This window comes from Octopus bimaculoides, chromosome 2 (assembly GCF_046866305.1).
Source record: "Octopus bimaculoides isolate indiv1 chromosome 2, ASM4686630v1, whole genome shotgun sequence".
NCBI classification, from domain to species: Eukaryota; Metazoa; Mollusca; class Cephalopoda; order Octopoda; family Octopodidae; genus Octopus; species Octopus bimaculoides.
This window is the reverse complement of record NC_142929.1, coordinates 34,481,382-34,497,919: the sequence shown is the minus strand read 5'-3', so window position 1 is coordinate 34,497,919 and position 16,538 is coordinate 34,481,382. Positions and strand designations below refer to the sequence as shown.

General features: G+C 33.0%; 1 protein-coding gene across 1 annotated transcript in view; it reads left to right on the top strand.

Moving 5' to 3' along the window:
• Nucleotides 1-2,718: 2,718 nt before the first annotated feature.
• Nucleotides 2,719-16,538, top strand: part of LOC106868104 (eukaryotic translation initiation factor 3 subunit J-A) — a 28,566-nt gene continuing 14,746 nt past the window's right edge. The window contains exons 1-5 of the mRNA XM_014913226.3: nucleotides 2,719-3,808; nucleotides 4,004-4,077; nucleotides 8,906-8,966; nucleotides 9,865-9,953; nucleotides 11,832-11,940. Coding sequence (XP_014768712.1) covers nucleotides 3,790-3,808; nucleotides 4,004-4,077; nucleotides 8,906-8,966; nucleotides 9,865-9,953; nucleotides 11,832-11,940 — 352 coding nt within the window. The 5' untranslated portion in view covers nucleotides 2,719-3,789. The remainder of the gene's footprint in view (nucleotides 3,809-4,003; nucleotides 4,078-8,905; nucleotides 8,967-9,864; nucleotides 9,954-11,831; nucleotides 11,941-16,538) is intronic.

Sequence of the window (16,538 nt, the reverse complement as noted above, 5' to 3'; positions counted from 1 at the left end):
CATGGTTAATTCTAAATAAAGCATTTCATTTGACAGAGTAATCTGAATGCCAAAGGGTTGAAGACCATATTTAATCCCATTCTACAGCTATACTTTCCCAAAATGCCAATTAATTGTTATTATTAGTTATCCCCTGGAGGCGGCGAGCTGGCGGAATCGTTAGCATGCCGGGCAAAATGCTAAGCTGCATTTCGTCCGCTTTTACGTTCTAACTTCAAATTATGCCAAGGTCAACTTTGCCTTTCATCTTTTCGGGGTCGATAAAATAAGTATCCGTTGAGCACTGGGGTCGATGTAATCGACTAGCCCTTCCCCCCAAACTTCAGGCCCTGTGCCTACTGTAGAAAAGATTATTAGCTATCTCCCCCCACCACCTTTCTTTTAAAAACTTTTAAGCACAGATGGTTTGTCTTTTTCTTGTATTGGTAATCTTAGTTAAGCGAAGTTTTACAAGTCACTATATTACACATGTGAATGCCTACCATATTTGTTTAGAAAACAGGTCATCCTCACCACATCTTAAAGTATTTTCCCTCACCCATATTGCAATGCATCTTTCATTAATCATGTCTGTTTTCTTTTCGTATAATTTTTACATTTTGCAATGTTTTTTTCCATTCCATTTGCTCTCATATTTACAAAGAACGGACCAATTGAAGCACTTGGTGCTGGATTGATGGTTTTTTTCTCCTTTTTTTTTTCGAAAATAGATAATATTTAACGACATACCTAAAGAAATGCCTCCCCCATTCCTACCACGACTTTGTTTTCTCATAACTTTCAGAGAAAGATATTTCTTTTAATGAAATTTTTCGGGGTCGATTCGTTAGACTTAAATTCTTCAAGGCAGTACCCCCAGCATAGCCGCAGTCTAATGACTTGAAACAAGTAAAAAATAAAAAAATTAGTATCTGTTAGATCTGGGGTTTTCAACCGTTTTTAAAATTTTTTATCTATGGGCCCCCTTTGATTGCTATTTTATTCTGTTGGACCCCCGCAGCAAATTCGATGTTTAAAAACTAGTTTTATAGAATGGTATTATTTTTTTCCACACATTAATTTGTATAAGTTGAACTATGTAAAATATTAGAGAAAAATCTAGCTGTTTCTTGCAATACATACCAATACCTATGTCAACAGGAAAATTTTTTCAGGGGCCCTAAAATACTATTGTGAATCCCCAACTTACTATTTTGTTGTGTGGACCCTCAGGGGTCATATGGACCCCAGTTGAGAACCACCGGTGTAGATTATATCGGAATTTAATGTGAAGTTGGTGGCCACACCATATATATATATATGTGGCTGTGGGTTTATGTCTGCGCGCCCACCAATTCCCTCCCTCCCCATTATATTTCGATATAAGGTATCTGTGGAAAATTTCATTTAAAAAAATTCATTTTTCTGAAAATTATGAGGAAAGTCAGTAGAGTATGCACTCGTGTAAGGTATGCTGCACTTAACAGAGTTATTCGTACTTATAAACCACACATTTATGAGGTTTGACATACGATATTTATCTTTTATTTTCTCTTGATACTTCACTTACTACCTACCAACACGTAATTCGAGACAATCTCAGATATGTAAGCAATGCATGTCAAATTTTAATTAAAATCAAGGCAATTGATTTCCTTAAAAAGCAAAAGGAATATAGTGTTCTGATCTTTACTCAATTCGCTTACCATTTACTTTTATAGGAATTATGAGATTATTTTTGAGCGAATGAGGTATTTTAAGCCTATCGAAACGATATATACACCATTTTCCATAAATATTTGTACATTTTCCAGACATCGATGTTTTCTTTTAGTCGCTGAGTTTTTGTTCATGGTTTGTTCGTCACATCAGAGGCCTCTTCGCTGAAGCTCGACTGGCTAGAAATAACAGCTGAGTCAAATCTTCCTCAATTCGCACCTTAAAAGAGGTTAAAAGTCAAGATAATTTAGGCTGGAACGCTTTTGATCATAAGTTTGCTTGATCAGTTCTGACCTGGGGCTAAACAAATACTTGCATACTGTTTTGCGATATTTCTAAACAAACTTCGGTTTTGTATCCTAACTGTAAGTAATACACATATATATCTTTTATGACGAATTTGTTAGATCACAAACCTGTCCGAACAAAATATCAATGCGTTTGTTATACACAGTAGCCTACTAGAAATAAAACCATGTCGAGTGCTGTCTGGTGCGGAAATTTTAGCGAGCAAAGATCATTTTTGACACACGAAACGTGGTCTCGTTATAACCGTTCTCGAAAAGAGCAAACAAGAGCCTTTATGTTATCGCTCAACTTGCTAGAAATAGCAGCACAATCTTCGAATCACATCACAATGTCTCCAGGAAAAAAAAAAGGTTGCAATAGATAATGAAGTCCTCGGCGGAAGTAAAGAATATGCACACCACCCGTTTTCGGCGTAACCCTAACCACCAAGTGTGCGTATTCTTTACCATCGCCGAATTCCTGAATATAGTATCTGAACATAAGATGGGACAGTTCTTTTGAAGACTTTTGACTCTAGATCTGATCTCGAACTAAGAGACCTTTTTATCTAAATGTATCTCACAAACATACTGCTAAGTTACTAGAAGGGTTTTTTTTTTTTTTTCATTTTTCAGTGTTCTGTAAAAAAAAAAATCTAAAAATTTCAATCTTTCTTCCATTGTTACTCCCACCTCAGTTTGGTACCCGCCTTTTCCCTTTCCTCATGAGGAAAGGGAAATGGTAAGTGAACAAATGAGTGCCAAATACACAGAATTTAAACTTTTCCAAATATTCAGTAGCAAGATTCTACTTTTGATTTTGTAAAAATTGGTAGTTGGCATTACTTTAAGACTTAATGTAAAGAAAACGAAAATAACTTAAAATCTGATGTAAGTAGTAATGATCTGTTGTGGTAAAAAGAAAAAAAGTTCCTGTGTTGGTAAGCTGACATTTCGGGTAGTATCTTTCGAAGAAACATCAGAATTTACATTTCACGACACAAGAACTTACCTTCCTTAATGAATTTATAAACGCTCAAATAATTAAATATGTTTGTAAATTAAGTATAGAAAAGTATTTTTAGTTGACAAATTATGTTTAACGATTATTAGAGTAGGATGTATGGCGACATCTTGCTCAATTGTTAAGTGGGCGAAATGGGACATACACACTTATAAGAATTTATATACATATAGTTTGTAATTTGAAAGGTACGTTATAAACAGATGCAAATGTAAAAGAAGTGAATATCATGAATAAATAAAGGATGAAATAACGTGTTCAAATTAGACTGAATGGCTTCTGGTACGACGTTGAGTCACGTATGCAAACAAATTAAAACCAGTATAGAGCACTGCCTATGTCACTTGGCGCCAAACTTTTTTGCGGGATGCGTCACGTTACAACGAGAAATCAAAACCGTAAACCATAGCAACAGAAAATTAGAAAATCATTTTAAAAAGTATAATAAATTTATGGAGTGAATAAACGTGACATTAAGTTTCTTAATAATACAATATAAAGAAAGAATTAATTTGTTTTAGAAAAATATTCACTGACATACGCATATACATAAAACACATGCGTATAATCTCCAAGTAGGGACTTATTTTTGAAAAGAAACTAACGAAGACTCTATCATCCTTTTTTTATTCAATAAAAATTGTACAAATATTTAATAGAAAAATTAAATATTATATTTATGTGTTCACAGTATGTTCTTTTTTAAATTTGAAAAAAGTGAATGTTAGCGATTTCTGCTCAGCTACGAGAGTATAATCAGTAGCGGCAACGTTTTCCAAGATGTCGGACGCAGACTGGGGTACGTGGTTCCAATCTTTATATTACACCAAAGATTCAAAGTGTTTAGTTCACTTATTATGGTGATATAATTTCATTACTTTTCATTTACGTCTTTCTATACTCCACAAAATAGCTTGTTATTCTCATTTAACCTTTTTTTTTTTTTTCCTCCTACTAACATGGGGCACTTCAATATTGGTTGTTCTCTCGACAGAAAAGGAAGATTTTGGATTCCAACACGTTGTCAGTGATAAATGGGAAGGAGAAGACGAAGAGGACGACGTTAAAGTGAGTTTTGTAAACTTATTCTAAAAACCATTATAAGAAGGTGAAAAGAAAAGTGTTTTAAAAGAACCTTTTTCTTTTTTTTTTTCCAAAATGGCTGACCGATAAGTTTGGTTTTAATTTTGATTTAAAATTAAGTTTATAATTTGAACTTCCTTCTTATCACCACTTAATCATCATTTTCATCGAGACGACTTTCCTCCAAATTTACTATTAAAACATCATGATGTTATGTAGATATAATACTAGATGACTCGTGGACGTTTTAGTCGGTGTAAAAATGTCACTACTTCGTCGCTTCTAGGTTTTATATTGGCACGAAAAACTGTTTTATATTCTGTTATATTCTAGTATGATTTTTCAAAAATTTCTTCAAAGGCCTGTTGTATTAAGATTAACAGCCTAAACTTGGTTTGAAAGACATCAAATTTAAACAGCTGTGAGATCTTAACTTTACTCAAGTAGTGAAAAGGAAGTATAGGAACTAAACTAATTCGTAAGAGAAAAGAACACATGTGAGTTATCTCTGCCTTTTAATGAGTTTGTCGAACTCGTTACATACTAGAATGATCGATCCAGTTTCGTTGCCTAGATTACCTCTCAGTTAACACATTTAAGGAACTATATATACCATATCTCTCAAACGGCACTTTTTGATATTTTATGGTTGGTTATATATGTATAATGAGCTTGCAATCCTGTTGCTGGTCCCAGGATAGAGTAAACTTTGCTATCAACACGTTTTCGTGCTTGAGCACAATTGCCAAAACAACCAAATTGTACACCATATTGTTGATTTTGTATATAAAGACATAACATCATATATATATATCGCTACAGTTAGATATATATTATGACGATCTTTACTTTTAGGTGTGTGACTTGATTAAATTGAATACATTCAATAGTAGATAGAAACCTATTTAACGCCTAATTCTTTTGTTTCGCCGCAGCTGTTTTAATAATACAATTGTACGATTTGTTTTCTGATTAATGTAATTAATGCCGGTTTTAGTTGTCACGTGTAAACTTTCAAGCTAAAATATGTTTTTAAAAAAAACGTCTTATTGGAAAATTTGGTAACTATTTTGTACCTTACTGTTTCTTTTCTTTGTCATAACTCGCTTTACAATAAAACAATTACAAGCTAATTAACTGTATTCTTTCATTTATTGAATCTTTTAGAGTGGTGTTCCCCGTTCGTACAATCTAGCTTCGTTAATATAACGTTATTCTTGCTCTGTAAAATTCTTCTAGATTACCTCTCAGTTAACACATTTAAGGAACTATATATACCATATCCCTCAAACGGCACTTTTTGATATTTTATGGTTGGTTATATATGTATAATGAGCTTGCAATCCTGTTGCTGGTCCCAGGATAGAGTAAACTTTGCTATCAACACGTTTTCGTGCTTGAGCACAATTGCCAAAACAACCAATTGTACACCATATTGTTGATTTTGTATATAAAGACATAACATCATATATATATATCGCTACAGTTAGATATATATTATGACGATCTTTGCTTTTAGGTGTGTGACTTGATTAAATTGAATACATTAAATAGTAGATAGAAACCTATTTAACGCCTAATTCTTTTGTTTCGCCGCAGCTGTTTTAATAATACAATTGTACGATTTGTTTTCTGATTAATGTAATTAATGCCGGTTTTAGTTGTCACGTGTAAACTTTCAAGATAAAATATGTTTTAAAAAAAAAACGTCTTATTGGAAAATTTGGTAACTATTTTGTACCTTACTGTTTCTTTTCTTTGTCATAACTCGCTTTACAATAAAACAATTACAAGCTAATTAACTGTATTCTTTCATTTATTGAATCTTTTAGAGTGGTGTTCCCCGTTCGTACAATCTAGCTTCGTTAATATAACGTTATTCTTGCTCTGTAAAATTCTTCTGCTTTCTACGACTTAAGAAACCGAAATACGCTGTTGATTTAGTGATTTAAACAATTGTTATAGATTTCAGGAAGTTAAATAGTACTACTAAATCGCCGAAACATAGAGCCTTGATTCTCCGATGTCTCTCTCTCTCTCTCTCTCTCTCTCTCTCTCTCTCTCTCTCTCTCTCTCTCTCTCTCTCTCTCTTGTGTGTGTGAAATCTTCAGGTATTTCGTTCATAACCTCAAAAGGTGGAAGTTGTCACCATCTGTCATACCACTTATTTTATGGATTAGTTTTTAACCGGCACTTGCTAATTCTTCCTTTTGTGTGTGTGTATATATATCATTTGCTCTGTACACAATGGGTTCAATGTGACAGTCACAGAATATTGCGCATGTTTTGTTGTCTTTTTTTTTTATGATCTGCAAACGTTGGTAGTTGCAAGCATGCTTGTACGTCTGTCTAGGTTCTTTATATCTCATAGATTATATCAAGTATTTTCGTAAGATATTTAAAACGTAATATAACCTTTGTTACAAGAAATTGTTCCATAATTTGTTTTGTAATAAGTACGGAATGTGAATACATACGACTCTAATACAAAATATAATTTTACTCTTTTTACATGAGATAGTCGTTACATGTATGTATAACAAGCTTGAAATGAGTTACACATTCGTTCCCATCATATGGGATAATCACGTTAGTGATATTTATCTAATTAAATTCCTCATCTCTAAATCTCACTATTTTGGTAACACTGCTTTTTTTGCTAATTTCTACAGGGTGACCGATGAGAGAGCCTATGTGGTTGCTTTATCTGCTAGAAATAGCAAAATTTTCCTCATAACCTGCCATCTTAAAAGGCAACTGTCAGATAATAGCAGTCCTGGTTAATACTATGACTTTAATAGCTGTGATGGTCATGACTGCAATGTCCTTTGATCATCATTTGTATGATGCAAAAAGAAGTAAGTTTAGATTTATAAGAGCTGAAATAGTTTAAGGGCATCCAGCTGTAGAAACTCTGCCAAATTAGATTGGAGCCTGGTGTAGCCATCCGGTTGCACCAGTCCTCAGTCAAATCGTCCAACCCATGCTAGCATGGAAAGCGGACGTTAAACGATGATGATGATATATATATATATACTAGACATAAGCTTCATAATCTGCAAAGTATTAATATCCACACTACCACATTTGAAACCTACCTGTTATAACACTTTATTTTTATTTGAATGTATGTGAAGGTATTTAGAATGCCCAAATGTATTTCTACAAATATGCTAAGCACTGATGCTGATCATAGTTTAATCAATAAACGTAGGTGCAAGATAAATGCAGTAAAAATCCGGGGGGGGGGTCAGTGGGGCCCCCATTTAAGCGGCCCTTCAAAAACTGAACCTCCTTACAATACTCCTTGGAGTTCATAGTATGAAATTCATTGTCATTGCTCTGATTTGGTCACCAATGCCATGTATTCAGTTCAAAATGCAGTAAAAATAGGGGGGGGGGTAGTTGGGCCCCAATTAGGCAGCCCTATAAAAACTAGACCCCCTAGGACATTCCCTGGGATTAGGGGAGTTGCTGGTTTGAGTTTCGTCCTTGCACCAAAAGTCTAGGAGGAATTAACAAACATAAAAATGTAACAGAAACATCACTCAAATTTATAATAGAATATATATTTAGCTTCCTGACCACATGGTTCTGTGTTCAATCCCACTATGTGATTCCCAAGCCAAGCCTTGTGAATGGATTTGGTAGATGGAAACTGAAAGTAGCCCATTGTGTGTGTGCATGTTAGTCTCCTTGCTTTGAGATCACGTGAGAGTTAGACGCTAGATGATGATGATATTCACATTTTGTATATTAACCGTTTTGGAATTATGAAGCAATTTACCTGTAAGAAAGATGTTTTTAATGCAAAAATATTTGATATAATCTGTTAAGATTTAAGAAAGTAAGACTTGCTAAAGACTGCAGTTAGTAAATAAAATATGATGGACGAAACGTATAAAATGAATGATTTACAAGAGGTGGATATATACTGGATTAAATTGATGTAGACAGGTTGTATCTTAATCTCAGTTGGTCAGACCACTCCTCTGTACCTTTAGCGGTATCTTTCAGATCTGGCAAGGCAGAAGCCTACAAAGAAATTGAACCTGAAGAAAAGTATCATGGCGTAGAGGTTGTTATCAAGTCTACATCATCTCTTTTTATGTGCTTAGATTACTAAACACATGGAAGGCTGCTGATATAGCATTCCAGGATGTTCTCTCGTGAGCTGACTAATAAGAATATCAGTATGTACATACTGCGTTGCGAGTCCCTCGAGCCACTGAAGAAGTCACTATATATTTGCTTGACTTTATGGAAATATCAAACCCCCTTCCTTCAAGTCATGTCCTGTTGCTTTAAAAAAAGACACATTATATATGATTAATGTTGACTCTAGTATACAGAAAGACAATAGTTGTGGCTCTTAAGCCTTTGATCATAGGGCCATCTTCATCGGATCGAAACTACCACAACCTCTCTCTCAGGGTCCCAAATGTCTTAAGCAGTTGTAACAGTCATGAATCCTGTTATCCAAATGCTTTCTATTTGAATGATTTGCATGGTTGGTCCTGGTCAAAATAAAATTCAATGTCCTCTGCACCAGTTTGTGTGTAATAGAAATATTTTTATAGAAGATGCAGTCTCATTAGCTCTACTGCATTATCAGTTCACTTGAAATGATTTTTGGAGACATTTATGTTGTCCTACTGTTTCTGCAGGTCAGCTCAGTATTCAGTAGAGTTGTATCATAACGAAAAGAAAATCTAATTAAATCTTAATTTTATGATCAGCTCTTAATGAACATACTTTTGTTTTAAATGTCCCTTGAATATTCTTTTTTTTTTTTTTAAATCTGTTTTCATAGGATAATTGGGAGGATGATGAAGAGGAAAAGAAAGATGTAAAACCTGAGGAAATGACGACTAGTAAGTTGATTTCTTGCTTATAGACTTTTATAATGAATTTAATATTTATAGGTATGTATATTTTCAATATTTGTAGATATCAGTGCTCATATACTTTTATTAACCTATTCGTTCCCTTATGTGTTTCAATTAAATTCTAAAATAATCGTGGATTTCATAAAACAACTCTTTTTTATCAATCAATATATTAATGTGATTTTTGGAATAGAATTTAACAAAAGGTTCTTAACCAAATCTATTTCATAATTTTTGTCTCAGAGTGAATCTAATTACAGGTAAATACCGGTAAATTCAACAAAATATAAAATAGTTTTGTTTAAACATTAGCATACATTAGCTAACATTCAGTGAGAATACAACAAAGATTTTTATATAGAAGACATGCAAATTATTGAATTTGTCTCACTGAATTGTCACTTTTGGAAATAGAAATATGTGATTCACAATGACACATGTGGTTTTTATGTTTGCCATATATTTTTATAGATTTTTCTGTTTTCTTTCAAAAACATTTCAAAATGGAAGAAAAAAAATTTCCAAAAATTTGTAGCAATCAGCTATCATGTAAAATGTTGGACAGCGTAAACAATTGTTTACATAGTGTAATCATATTTTGATGAATATACTAAGAAGATTTTCATTGAAATTCGCATTAAAATATGAATAGGGTAATTTTGGGTGGTTACAGGTGTTTTGATAACAGAAGCCAACATTTTTTTGGATTAATATAAAACTAAACTGTTAGAGGTTCTTGTATTAACATGAATTTGTTATCGGAATTGATAAGACTCAGAGTAATATTTCCTCAATATTAATCCACTCATAGTTCAATGTACGTTTTTGTTTTGTTTTTTCACTTACACTCTAATTGTCTCTGTATTTTTCTTTTTCTTCTGAGGTGTTAGAGCTTTTCAAAAAAAGAAAAAACGACCCATAGCTGAAATCATAGCTGAAAAAGAAGCTCAACAAGAAAAATTGAAAGATGAAGTAAGTTACTCCCTGTGTGCTTGTGTGTGTGTCTTTCTTCAAAGAGTATAAATCTGTAATATTTCAATTTAATATATATTTTTTAACCTACTTGCTTCTCTATATTTCGTTGAGCACATTTTAGTTTTAAAAAAATCTATTTTTAACCTTTTTCATGTGATAACACAAATTGGTGATGACCAAAAGACTTACCAATGTTTCAATATTAACATTTCTATACAATTTTCAGTAATGAATATGGAATAAATTCCATTTAAGATGCTATTATATAATTTTCTTTGATCATCCATCTGTAACATTTTGCATCATTCACATATTTTGCTGCCAAGCTAATGGAGTAGTGTAAGGGCAAATAAAATGAATGGCCTGATAAGTAAAATGAAAATGAGTGGAAGGATGAAGTTATTGCAAGACCAGTTGCAAGCTGGGAAAGAAACTGAGAAAATCAGAATTAGTGGGTTAGAGTGAGGAGTGGCAGGTGCCATTAGATTAATATATTAGTCATCCTCTCTTTTATAAACATAGCTGTGTTGTTAGGTAACTGTGGCTTTGGATTCAGTCTCAATACTCAACATCTACTATAGCCTCAAGCTAACCAAAGCCTTGCAGTTAGATTTTGTTGACAGAAACAGAAAGAAGCCTATTATATATGTCCCTGTCTTGACACTGTGTGCCAGTTGTAAGCAATACGTCCAGTCACTGTGTTGTTTGTAATGGAAGGAGTGTGAGAGAAATATTACCTTACTTGGAAACAGAAATATCATCCAGTTTTAAAATGTCCATGAAATTTGTTTGGCCTTTGTAAACATGGATAAATGGATGTTAAAACAATATTATATATGCACATTCATTTTGAAACTCTGCCTTCTGGATAGTTTTCTACTTTTCTTCGTAGATTGTGTAGCTTCTTGGGTAAGTACTTTCTGCTATAGCATCAAGTTGACTAATGCCTTGTGAATGAAATATGGTTGCTGGAAAGGCTGCAGAAGTCCAAAATATATGTGTGTATTTATGCCTCATAAGCAGTAGTTCTATATGCGAAAGACCAGTGAAATAGTACTTTACTTGAAAATGTGAGGATTGGTATCAAGAAAGGCATCTTATCCTTCGGCTTAAACTTTGTTATGCTTGTATATTCTTACAGTGTGAGTTTTGACCTTAAGAACATGATAGGTTTGTAGGTTTTTGCTATATATATATATATATCTATTAATGGGCATAAAAATACTAATTTTTAACTATACCATTAACCAGGTGGTATGGTCAAAAACAAGCTATGTATAGTCTCAACTAGAAATTGTTCCCCTCAATTACTCTGATCAGCCTTCTTTATATTGGCTGATTTTCCTGCCATTGGAAATGCTGCAAAGAAAAGTATTTTTTAAAAAATCTGTTTCATTTCATACTCTTGTTTGGGTTCACATTACATCTTTTTGTAATTTCATAATTACTATTATTGAAAACTAAAATTGTTAATCTTTGTATCATCTACAAACAGTAAAACATTTTCTCTTTATATTTTGAATATACTGAAAGTGAAAAGTCTTCAAATTTGTCTTCAGAGTTTGTAGTCTCTGTTAATGAACAGGGAACAAGGGGCTCCAAAATACTAAAAACAAGTGATTGTAAGCAGCTTTTTAATTGGACAGTGCAAGAAAGTTTTTTATGGTAAATATATAAATTAAAATATAAAGCTTTATCAGGAAGTATATAATTCCATGATACTGTAATTGTCTGTCAAAAGGCCTATGTATTGTTACCTAGTGGCAAGGATATTATAGCTTAACACAAGCTCCTGATAGGATTTCATGGGTTGAAGTTGAGTTTTTAAATTTTAGCTTTCTTATTAGATTGAAAAAAAACTTTTTTTTGTTTAAGGAATCCAGAAGTAAGCAAGTTGAATCGCCAGTAGATCCGAATGCTGAAAAACTTCGGCGGAGGCAGCTTCAAGAAGAATCTGACCTTAAATTAGCAAAAGAAGCTTTTGGTATGTATTTCAACTGCTTTCTCAACAAATACTGGAGTTTGATGGATTTTGACTTTGACATAGATTTTCTTGTTTGATGTCATCGTTGTTTAGGGATAGTAAAAACTTGATGCTTCATGACCATTGTATGTCTGCATCAGTGGAGTATTCTCTGTTGCACACTACTTTTGTTTTGTTAATTCTGAGTTTTTCTCTCTTGTTATAGACTCTGCCTTTCTTAAGCACTAGCATTACACATCCAACTCAACTCATTTCTTTGTTACCATTGTATTTTATCTGCATTCCATACCTACATTTTGCTATCATGCAACATTACACTTTGTAAACAAATATCACAAAAATCCACCCTTTACTCAAAGAATCTTGTTGCCTACAGTAGCAGTGGCTCCTTAAACTTTCAACCCACCATTTATTTTTGCTATTATGCTTTCAGAGCACTCCCCACCATTGCTAATAATGGTACCTAAGTTACAAAGCTGTTAAGTACATATAGGAAGCTTACCAAGCATAGTTGTTTCCCAAGTAGCAAAGGAGTTGCTACTTTTGATTTGCTAGGTTGAATTAAAGGCCTTTTGACTTCTAAGCTTTGTTTCTGTGTTAGGAATTTCTTCTATCTTCAAAAAATTCAGTTATGAGAATCAATACATCAGTTCACTTTAACAAACAGTATTAGATTCCTCTATTATGGTTTTGAGTAGGAAAATAAATAGAGTTTTGCTGAGAACTTGAGTCCTGGTGTACTTCTACCTGCTTGCTGAATCCTTTGTTTGCATTGTTTCTTATTAGAAATCATTATGTCCATTTTCCATGCTTGCATGAATTGAACAAACCTTTTCCATCTTGTTTGTTTTTTTTTTTTTAGGGAGTTCATTCTTCAAGATCAAATCAGTTTCCTCCATTTCTACCCATATTTCCTCAGTTTTTATCTTCCACAGCTACTTTCCTCTTGGATATCTTGGCACTTTTCCCAAGCTGTTATCTATATGTGCTGTATGTCTTCCAATGAAGCCTCTGTTGCACACTATATCCCGTTCCTCTTAAATCCCCCTTTTCTCTCCAGCCTTCATATATCCTCACCATCCAATACTTGTGTTTCGCAACTGTGCTTGTGTACTTTGTACACAAACATACAGTTTTCCCTTCACTCTAAAATTAAAATCCTTGTTAGTAGTTGCAGTAACTTCCTGAGCTTTTTTCCCCCCATCTTTTTCTGGTATTCACTTATGCTCAGGTCATCCAGGTAACAAAATTCAGCTGTTTTTGTTTTTTTTTTTATTATTATTATTATTATTGTCTAGCCAACAAATATTTGGAAAAATCCCCTAACTTTGACAGCATACATATTTTCTTATTTGTTATGCCGTAATGTTTAGGGATAGTAAATGCACATGCTAGTAATCTACTGGTTATATTCTAGTTGTTACTGGTGACTATTCAATGTGCTACAGTTTATCAATGCATGGTAATATGACCATGTACTGACTACTATTGATCATTGCTTTGTAGAATTTATTGTAACACCTCCATCACTTTTGTTGCATTATTTTATTTTTGGTGTTAGGAAGGGCATCCAGCCATACAAACCATGTCAAAGCAGATAGAGTTGCCATGTCCAGCCAATGCCAGCATGAAAATGGACTTAAATAATGATGTTGATTTATGTGAATTTAAAAATTCAGTTTATTACAATACATAGGATGTGTAAAACCATGTTAGATATTCAGTGAATCAATCTTTCAAAAATGAATGTATTATCCATGGAATGCATTTTTTGTGGTAGCTCACATTTTAATTAGCCTGTAAATTTTATTTTTTCTAAATGAATATTCCTTTATTTTCATTTCTTTATACTGACAGTCTGGTAAATATTTTTGGTATTATCATATCCCTTTAGTTTGAAGAAATTACTGTTGATTTCATATTTGTGTTGTTTATTAAAAAAGATTTGTTTGACATTAAAATCTCTAAAATATTGCTGTTTCTAAAAGAAAAACACATGAGAGCATTCTTTTTAAATACTAGGAGGTTCATTTTTAGCCATATAATTGTAAAAAAAATCATTTGTTTTCGAGGACATTTTAGTAGAATATTTTGGAGTTCACACATAGATTCCTTATCTTTAAACCATACATATATTTTCATATTTTGGCCGAATGTTCTGAGATAATGAATGCATATTTCTTTAATGGTTTCATATGATATTCTATTGGAGTACTATACCTTCCATATATCTAGTATGTTTGTCTCCTCAGACATAATTTTATTTAGATATTCAGAGAGGAGTACTTTTTAAAATCTGTTTCTGCCTAATCTCATTTCTATGTGGGTCCTGGCATCATTTCTTAAAGCTCTGGGATATTTACAATATTGTATCAAACACTTTCATCTGTGTACATAAGTTTCTTTATTTTCAGTTTCTTTGATTCTCACTACCATTGCTTAAAATGTCTTCTAGTGTAAAATTGAAATTATTTTCTTTCTATATTTTCAAAATGCTGAGAGAAAAAAGATTCGAATTTAAGTCAAGTTTGTGTTGGTCATATAGCATATTGAGAGAAACTCTGACCTTGAGAGCATACAAATATTTTGTTATGTCGTATAGTTTAGGGATATTAAATGCACTTACTAGTAATCTACTGGATATATTCTAGTTGTTACTGGTGACTACTCAGTGCTACATGCTTGTCACCACATGGTAGTATTACCATGTATTGATCATTTTCTTGTGGATTTTATTGTAACTGCTCTGTACTCACAGTTTATTATTATAGCTTTTATATTGGGTAATTTTTCTTTGTAAACTTAAAAATTCAGTTCATCATGATATTAGATACTTAGGAGTAGCTGTGTGGTAAGTAGCTTGCTTACCAACTACATGGTTCCGAGTTCAGTTCCAATGCACGACACCTTAGGCAAGTGTCTTCTACTATAGCCTCGGGCCGTCCAAAGTGTTGTGAGTGGATTTGGTAGACAGAAACTGAAAAGAAGCCAGTCATATATGTGCATATGTTTGTGTGTCTGTTCCCCACCCCCCTCCGGCCATTGCTTGACAACCAATGCTGGCGTGTTTACGTCCCCGTAACTTAGCACTTCAGCAAATGAGACCGATAGAATAAGTCCTGGGGTTGATTTTCTCAACTAAGGTGGTGCTCCAGCATGGCCACAATCAAATGACTGAAACAAATAAAAGAATGAATTTATCTAACATCATTATGTGATCCACGATTCATTATCTTATTTAACCTATAGTTTTTTTTTTTCTTTTCTTTTCTTTTTCTTTTGCAAATGAATATCCCCTATTTTCATTTATTCTTCCTGCAGAGGGTCTAGTAAATATTTTAGAATAGAAGAAATAAATTCCTTTTGCTGAACCTATCATTAGATAATAAATAATGTGGAACTAAAATTGTCACTCATTAGAATAACAGATTTTGCTCTTAAGTTTTAAACTTTTTCTGACAAATATTGAAATTTGGTGGGGAGAAAAACCCCTAACTTTGACAGCATACATATATTTTCTTATTTGTTATGCCGTAATGTTTAGGGATAGTAAATGCACATACTAGTAATCTACTGGTTATATTCTAATTGTTACTGGTATATATATATATATATATAGTGCTACATGTTTTTTTTTTTTTATTTATTCTGTTGTCAGCATGTAATATGACCATCTGTACTGGTTTATTGTAGAATCTTTCTCATTTTTCGACTTTGTCATGGTTTCAATGGAAGTTTTGTGGGGCTAACCCTTGTAGCTGCTGTCTAGAAGCTTAATGTTGCATGAATTCTTCACCATCTTTTCTGTTTTGATGTCTGCTTCTCCATGTTCGCATGGATCAGATGAAATTCATTGAGACAGATTTTCTACAGCAGATGCCTATCCTGTCATTAACATTTGGCTGTTTCCAAATATAAAATTTATCCCTGGCTGGTTATGTTTCCATGCAAGACTGGAAACAATTGACATCGCTTGCATGACAATGAACCTCACATACAGCCTTCATGCAATGTTAACTAGGAAACAAGCTTGCACACACAAACTTATATGTGTATGTAAATTTATCTCATTTCTGAGTTAGTTCTGGCAGCACTTTTAAAACTCTGCAGTATTTACATTACTGTATCTGTCACTTGATTTGTTTGCATAAATTACTTTATTTTTACTACAATTGCTTTCTAGAGTAGAAACATTCAAATTTATCCCAAGTCCAATTTGTGTTATGTAGCTTGTTGAAAGAAGCCCTAAGCCTTGAGAGCATACAAATATTTTGTTATGTTGTATAGTTTAAGGATACTAAATGCACTTACTAGTAATCTACTGGATATATTCTAGTTGTTACTGGTGACTACTCAGTACTACATGCTTGTTACTGCATAGTAATATTACTATGTACTGTCATGTAGTTCATCATTTTCTTGTAACCCACTCCTCATCCTCGGTTTATTATAGCTTTTATATTGGGTAATTTGTTTTATTTAGCCTGGAAAATATCTTTGTTTGTAAATGAATATCCCTTATTTACATTTTTTATTCATGCTGACGGAGAGTCTAGTGAATATTTTTGATAGAAGACTTGTATTCCTTGTACTGAACA